This window comes from Aplysia californica, unplaced genomic scaffold, assembly GCF_000002075.1.
Source record: "Aplysia californica isolate F4 #8 unplaced genomic scaffold, AplCal3.0 scaffold00201, whole genome shotgun sequence".
NCBI lineage: Eukaryota > Metazoa > Mollusca > Gastropoda > Aplysiida > Aplysiidae > Aplysia > Aplysia californica.
Window position 1 is genome coordinate 240,594 of NW_004797471.1, and position 8,655 is coordinate 249,248.

General features: G+C 39.1%; 1 protein-coding gene across 2 annotated transcripts in view; it reads right to left on the reverse strand.

Annotated features, from left to right (window-relative positions):
* Window positions 1–8,438, reverse strand: part of LOC101863513 (ubiquitin carboxyl-terminal hydrolase 20) — a 31,068-nt gene extending 22,630 nt beyond the window's left edge. The window contains exons 1-4 of one of the 2 annotated variants that reach the window (XM_035969956.1): window positions 8,368–8,438; window positions 1,258–1,392; window positions 577–646; window positions 163–276 (exon numbers count right to left, since the gene is read on the reverse strand). In XM_035969956.1, coding sequence (XP_035825849.1) covers window positions 163–276; window positions 577–646; window positions 1,258–1,357 — 284 coding nt within the window. In that variant the 5' untranslated portion in view covers window positions 1,358–1,392; window positions 8,368–8,438. Of the gene's footprint in view, window positions 1–162; window positions 277–576; window positions 647–1,257; window positions 1,393–8,282 lie in introns of both variants that reach the window. The other variant, XM_005099058.3, reaches the window with a different exon arrangement.
* Window positions 8,439–8,655: the final 217 nt, after the last annotated feature.

The window sequence follows — 8,655 nt, forward strand, 5'->3', positions numbered from 1 at the left end:
ATGTAATTGACGTGCCATACATAGGGCTGACACAAAAAAAACCCAGGGCAATAAATTAATATGAGCCCGGGGTCATCCTCAGCTGCTGTGAGTCTGCCGCATTATCGCACCGCCCGGCGTGGGGAGCATGGCACTGGTAATCAGTATCACAGAGACACATACCGTTTCTTGTGCCACAATTCAGTCATGAGCTTCAAGTAACTTCTGGAGAGCATTGGAGCCTTTTCAGGTCTGATCAACTGAGCACAGTCCAGAAAGTACTGGGTCAATGGTGGACTGGAAACAAAATGCAAAGACACTAGCATTATGATCACCTAAAAGAAATTTGTTGACGGCCAAAATGAGAAATTAAGAGGCAAAATACAACAAAATTTTTAACTTTATATCAGACTTTCATCATTTTTGTTCATCAGTCGAAACATTAGCATTATTTCTATTTTCTCCAAAATATTTGAGTTATAAATTGTTAAAGTTATGGAGGTAACCTAATTTCATGCTTAATTTTCTTTGAACAAAATCAGGCACCCAAAAGCTAAAAAAAAATCTGGATAAATAAGAAGAAAAAAACCCAGTTACCAGTTTGAGAGGCTCTGCACAGCTGAATTCAAATAACAGGTGTTTCCCAGGTTCTGCAAACCAGTCAAGCCTAAAGAGGACAAAGTCAGGTGAATAGTTGTAAAACACGTAGAGCATATAATGTACGCTAAATAAATGCAATAATTATTTTCATTAGATTACATCCTGTGTATCTCAAACGATGTCAAACCAGCTTCCATGAGACTAAAGTACTGGAGAAAGAAAGATAAGGACCAAATAATGTGGAGAAGAGAGTAGATATTATAATTCATACATTGGTAGTGGGTAATCTATGTAATAAAAATGATCCCATTTGTTAATCATAAGTTACATCCGATTATAAGAGAGTTCCGTTATAACAGGGACATCACATTGGACATCGGTCCCAGTAGTCATGTTATAGCCAGGGCCCTACTGTAACTGTATTGCAGTCCAAGTTTTTAATTAAATAGAAAAACTTGCTGGAATCCGCCATAAAATCATGTGTATCTCCATTGTACACAAAACACATCACAGAGTCTTGTCTATGAAGTGCAAACTTCAGTAAGTTTTCTTAAAAAATAAAAGGCTTTTATTGACAACTTATCAACTGAACTTTTAAAAAAAAGTGAACCTATTACAAACATAACTATAATGATTAATTATCATATTCTTCAACAGTCGTACAAAAACACAGCATACCTCTTGGTCTATTCTGCTCATTTTCGAAATCTGAGTCGGATTCATCCCCAGATATGCTCCGCTGCGGCGTACTGCAGCCAGATCCATCTGCAGCTGCCATCTTGGTAAAACTAAATCAGCAGTCTCTTCTTGAACCTGACAGAGAAGAGAAATTCTTCATTAGCACACACCCTGCACAATGGCCTCAGTGAAATTATGAACTATTATGATTTCATGTGAATACTGTAAATGTGCTACTTAACACGTTCTTTTGCAGCAATGTAAAATAAAACAAATGGTAAAGTTCCATAGATATATAGAAATGAGCCTGAGCCAGAACCACAGCATTTTACATTATGTGATGCAGTATTGTTTTGTACTCCTTTTTATAGAAAACAGATTTATATCTGATTGTGGCATATATATATATATATGCATATATATATATATATGAGTTGTTAATATAATGCAGTAGCAGCACAAGCGAAAGTTTTTTGCGTTATGTATGATTTATATCTAAGAAATGATAAAATAAAGCGATTTTGCTGCTATTTTTGCTCATTTCAATACATCACATGAAAACAGCATTGCAATTACTTCCAAACGCACATTTTTGTGTGGAGTCTTCAAAACTTTACTGGTACTGAGGGTAAGTCTAAAGACATCGTATTTCAGGCATACATGTAAATATTTTATCAAGCTTCACAATTTTTATCTTTAGGTGTCTGACGTGCATAACTGTTGTCGTCATACAGAATTGTACATTTTGACACCTAGACAAGCTTTGAGCAATAAAACTCGATTACTAGAGCTGAAATCGCACAAGGGGTTTCCTCTTGAAGACAAAAGAAGTAACATTTGTACGATGGGGTGATTTCCGGAAACGTCCATTAACCAATCCCAAATTTGTCATCGTGTTATGCACATAAGATGACAAAGTTAAAGTGCACTTTGTCGTACGTGACTGGTATTTTTGGCCTGGACTAGTAAAAAAAAAAGTTCCTATCACCTCATTCAGGCATTGCTTTTGCATTTTAGCAAATGAGAAAGATAAAAAATGAAAATATCTCTTTGTCATCAGAGTTATGAACGTCTGGTGGTTGCGTGGGTGTAGGGAGTGACTGGAATGCAAAATGCAGCCTGATGTGGAGTTGTAAAGTTCATGCAATAATCGGCAAGTAAAGGGATTAATCTTGTCAAAATCACATTTTTTGTGTGTAACAGCAAAGTACCAAACTTCTACACTACTGACATGGGAATTCCAAGATGTGCTGGGACAATATTTGTTTTAGTGAAGAGCATTACAAAGCGATTTGTGCTGCAGAAAATGTCAGAGACCATAAATTCAGTCATTCCTCTTCTTTCATAAATGCCTAGAGCAATGTCAATTAAAACTAAAAAGAATAACTTCCAAAGATTCTTGTTCAAATATTCTCTTCTTACGCTCATAACTATGATGACAAAAAATGTCATCATACTTATGCACAGAAATTTTTTTTACTCTTATCTCTATATATCATATTTGTGAAAGTTTGTCACTCTGGCCGCCTAAAACTTCGGAACCACTTAACTTTCGAATTTGACAAAATTAATGGTTGTTCAGAATCATTTAAAAGGGTGCACAGTTTTATTGAGGAACCTGAAGTCACTGTAGTTTAATATTCAGTTTTTCATTAGTTTCGTTTAGATCTAATCTAGGGAAAGTCTGTCTTCTAAGACGCTGTTGTAAACAAGTGAGGTTTCCATTCACTGGCCATGCACACTGTTTCCACACCTTTGAAATTTTGGAGTGTACAACCACGAAAGCGGAAGAGAGAATCAATCTATACATCTATTATATATTTTTCGCAACTTGGAAACACATTTGACTCATTTGTCACTTTCCCCATAAAACTACGACAGCTACAGAGTTGAAAGTTGGCAAGTACCTGCAAAAAGATAGATAGGTCCCCATGACGGAGCTCGAGTTTTGATAATCTTCGTAGTGGTCCTCCACAGCGGAATTGTCGGAAGTGATATGTCACAGGCGCATTTTGTTTTGAGAGCATAGATCTAGACTTTCTAATTTTTTGCATCTCTCAAGATTTATTGCTCCATTCCAGTTGAGAGTAAATATAGTACGCCAATGATTTTCAGTTGGTGTTAATACACCGCTCATTCCTTTCATTGAAAGGGGGCCCAGCTAGTTTGATATAATTCTCAAGAAACTACTATCCTCATAATCTTAACATGTCAATTTTCAACTAAATATAGACAGACATTATACAAATTGGTATCACAACAGTGGTGCTTCAAAAGAAAAGTTGGAAAAGAGAACTGTCTTGGTCAGGCTATCCCACGTGCATAACTATGATGACGTGTTACATCAAATATGACAAAATCGGATGGGAATTTTCTTTTTCTTTTTTAAAGGCTTGATAAAATAGTAGAGACACCAATTTTAAAACAGATGGGGTTGTTCAAATTTAACCACTATTAGAGATTTCCTATCATCATAGTTATGCACGTCAGAATCTCAAAGTGACGATCAAACACCTAAAACATGTGTCACGACGCAATGGAATCGGGTGCACGTCAATTTTGGGCATACGGAGTTATTGGTACCATCTTAAAGGTTATTTATATGCCTTGCTTTTGATTTTTTTAAAATATCCATTTATATTGAATGGAAGTCGGGATATTTGCAGTTGAAGGATGTGGGGACGCCAGATTTCAGAAGCAAAATTACAGAGAACATGGCCTCCAAAGTTTGGTGACTTCCATAGTTTGAGAGTCCTTGGATTTTGCAAATTTACATTTTTTGTGCCTTCAATCAACGTTTCTCCACAAAATCCAACAATGTAAGTGTTTTTGAATGGACATACAAGATGTTGAGCCCCCCAAAAATTTGAAAAGTAAGTGTCCAAACTTGCCGAAAAAATGCAGATTTCTCGGATTTCATTATTTTCACGAGTGCCTGATTTCATGGCATTAAAACGGAAATTAAGTAGTTTTTAATTTTTTACCTCTGTGACATGTTTAATGGTACCAGGTTCTGGCACAGGCTCAAATACAAAAGAATCAAGAGCCCTATATATATATATCAAATACAAACTCTTTATGGCACTATCAAATCTGTAACAGCTCATCTCGTTTGAGAAACACTTTCCAATAGGAAACTATTCACGAAGGTAGGTAAATGGATTGTAATGCACATATGCACTGTCACTGTTTTGAAAAGGATATTAATTGAAAATCAAACAACACTTGTTTTCACTGTACTGACTAGTGACAATTTACTTATTTCTTCAAGAACAATAACATGTAAATGTAGTACAAGTACAAGGATTTGAATTTTGATCGAAAAGTCAAGCGCCGCCTGATATTTTTTGAGAGATCAAGGTCAGATAATATCAGATCATTTGGGAGAGGTGAGGTGAGACACCAAATTTTCTGTGGCGCAGGATGGAGGGGGTGTGGGTATTTTTTCGACACGAGCTAAAAGAGCGTGCCGTGATACATGTACTAATTGAGGATAAAGGAATAAGAAAAAAATTAAACGAACAACTTTGGCGCATTTTTTTTTTCGGGGGGTGTGTGTGTGTGTGTGTTGAGTGTGTTGCATTATTTGGGTTCACAGTTGTCTATGAGGAAACAAGACGGGTCTGTTCCATTATTTGGGTTCAAATTTTTACGTGAACCTGGATACAAATAAATACGACACGAAAGCGTGGAAAAAATGAAGAAGTCAAACTGGGGGAAATCATGTTTAGACATAGATCTAGATCTAGATAAAAGTAGTCCCAGTCTGCTGGTCTGGTATTCTTCAATCTTACCCTAGGTTAGACTCTACTAGAGTTTAGATCTTGATTCATATTATGAACTGACAGACTAAAATTATTGCTCAAACTCAAAGAAGAGCATTGAATGGCTAAACTAGACCCATGCACTGTGAGAGTTGTGTAACAACTGTGAGAGGGCAAGATGCAGTGACACTGAAAATCTGCCAGTCTTGAACCGAAAGCTACAACAAACACTGTAGGTATAATTTACTATGACCCATCCAATGAAACGCGAACACTTTATTTCAATAACACAGACTTGCAAAGAATGAAGGGTCCCGATTCCGCACACGGCCTGCACCAACGCGCACTTTGCAGAAAGCTCTAATTAAAATTCTGAAATTTGCTTCCAAATTTTTGTCCTCTGGTGTTGCCTCCCCCCGGAGTGTATATTAAAAAAAAAATCAATAATCCCCTCCCCAATTCCGTAGTCCTATATTTTGCAACGCAGTTACTCTCACCAAAGACAGTCTTTGCTCACACGATGCAGCATTTATTTATGATGCGAATGCGCGCAGGTTCATTGACCAGTCACGATGGCGAGCCAGACAATCTAAAAATCGGACGACGCTTGTATTTTATTTTCTTTCTTTCCCCCACGTGACAACACAGAGACGAGTCCGAGTGTTGATTAAATTTCATTTGCACCTCAACACAGCGTTTTTACTGCACAACCTGCATGTCACAAGTGTTGAGTTATCAGACTACCGCTGGCAAACTTCTTGGTGGTAACGAAAGCGAAAGTAGATCTTGATTTTCCCTATCGAGCATCAGTGTCACATACACTTCCGCCTGCTGCCATAGCCGCCTGTTCGCGTGAAACATACTCTCGGACGGGGGGAAAAGGTGAACATATATATAAATCACAATTGCGACCGGCAAAAATGAAGTTAGTGACCTTATCGGACTTGGTTTTCAAATATTCTAGTTCCGTGATACTGATACTATTTTGACAAAGATGGGACTTGAGATAATTAGGATTTCTCGCCCAAGCTGAATCTCATATTTCTCGCATTCCAGGATGCGTATTTTTTCATAAAAAGTCGTATTCGCGTATTTTCTGCAAAAAATCGTACTAAAATACGTACTGGTTGGCATCTCTGGCCTTGTGTATTTTAAACCTGAATAATTACTAGATCTAAATCTAATGAGACCTGTGTACTCAACATGTTTGAGTCGATACGGCCAAACCTAGATCTAAGTACGGCTAGACTCTTAAGTACGGCTAGACTTTCAGGCTCGGCTAGCCACTTCATTTAAAAAATGAAACAATAACAATCCCTGCGGAAGCCTAGAAAAATCAGCCAGCGCTCTGGGGCAGGTCATGAACTTTTTACAATTCACAAATTATTTTGAATCTTCCGTTCTCAACACCCAGGTAGGCCTAAGAAAAAAAATTCATTGCATTCTCAGACCGGGTGAGAATGTGAGAATAAAATTATATTTTTATTTTCACCGCAGGTGAGAATAACGACAGCCTCAAACGAGACGGTGCCACTCGGTTAAGCAGTATTTTCTGTCCGTTAGGGCTGGGTCACGAGTGCGAGAACGGAACTGAATTGCCACTCTTGCCTGTGGAACGCGATTCACGATTCACTTCAGCGGAATGCGGAACAGTATCGCCAAACGATTCCCGATTCACTCCCCTGTCGCTGTCACCACCTTGTGGCTTGTTTAACCTACTGCTGAGTCAAGTCACGAGCGCAAGAATGGAACGGAACACTTAGTATGGCTCTCCTTATTTTACAAAAGATGGTGTAGTCCAACTCAACTATTACAACAAAATGAACGGGGTCCAACCAATACACAGAGAAAGAATTTTATGGAGCCACTGTTTTAGCGAATCATGGGGTTGGTGGGGGGGGGGGGGGGGGGTGAATTTATGGGGGTCACTAATTGAGGTCAGTAGATAGGGCAGCGCAACAAAGGGTGTGGGGCGGAGAGAATGGCGGAACAACAAGAGTTGGACTCGCGCTCGCCAAGTGGCGTTGATATAACACTGTTCCATTTCAGTCAGTGTTCCGCCACAGTTCCACGAGTGCTCGCGTACTCGCGATTCTCGCAAGATCTACTCCTCCCCTCTCTCTCTCTGTCTCTTTCTGAATACTGTCTATCGGTGTGGACGATCAAATTGACCAAAACAAAGTTAAAAAATGATGTTAAAACACAAAAGTAAATTAATTTGGGTAAATTTTTACTTTCACTCCCGCACACAGATGCACTGTTTCAGGGGTCAAACTGCTGTACTGTTTGCTGCAGATCACACATAAAGCCACTAAATCTGTCGCAAATCAATTATTTTCAAGACAATTTTAAATCTAACTGTAAAATATCAAATTATGGGTGTAAAAACAGGGGGGCATGCCCCCCTGTAACCCCCCAGATTTTCTTTTACCCCAGTGGGGCAGGCCCCCCTGGAACCCCCCGATTGGTCCAAAGCATGTCTATCTCGGTTAAAAACAATCAAATATTTCAAAAACGATTAATTTGCGACGGAAATGAAGTTGATATTCGTGTTCAGCGCATCAATATTTAGTAGAAAATAGACAACTGGTAGCTGAGTGTGAGACGGGGGGGGAAAGTAAAAAAATACCTTAATTTGGTTGTCTATAAAGATGCTACGGCTATTTAACTTTTCGAATCGAGCCGAACTACGCGGGTCGCCATTTTGTTTTGACCGGAAGTTCTCGCGCTACTCCTCTCTCTCTCTCTTTCTTTCTCTCTCTCTCCACTGCCCACAGACAAAATTGTACGCTTTTAGTAGGCTACAGTTGTAATGGAACGTTTGTTCACGGCACAGAATTCTACAATTTTTCTGTTATCACAGTGTAGAATTCTGTGGTTTAGGGTGAACGCAAAATTTGTTGGCCTAGATCTAGGCTATAACGGTGAACGGGTGAGAATAGCCAAAAGACTCGCCTGCACTATTCTCACTAGTCTAGATCTAGAGGTGGCCCTAGACATCTAGATTTAGATCTAGTTTAGTCACATAGAGTGTCACTCTATCTAACTAAGCTAGATATCTATATTAGATCTGGATCTTGCTAGATCTAGACTAGACTACTAGATTCTAGATCTAGATTAGAGATCTAGAGTCAAGACTACTCTAGAGGCGAGGAAGGAAAGCCAGGCGCCAGGTCTTACTCACTGAACGATTTGTCCGTCCACTGGGCACAACCTAACATTACCATTGGTCTCATGAAGTGAGGTGCAATAATAACAAACCTCAGCAGAAATATCTCAGACCGGTACGTGTCTCTTGCTTGGCTGATCTCGAAAATAGAATCTAGACTAGATAGATCTAGCCTACCTGAGAAAGCAATCAGCAGCATGAAGGAAGAATGAGACGATGTTTTCTGTTACTGCTGGCTAGACTTCCGGACAGGTACGCACAGAATGACTACGCCAGGTCCAACAACTCGTGGATAGGGAAGTGTTTGAGTCAATTAAGAATACTATCCCCTTGATCGTTAGAATTTTAGAATCTTGGCTCAATGATACGGTCTCTGGGTAGGCCTTTGGAGTAACTATATAATTACTCCAAGGGTATGCCCCTCTCTAGGCCTTCTCAGCATCAGTCCTAATATCCCGCACGATT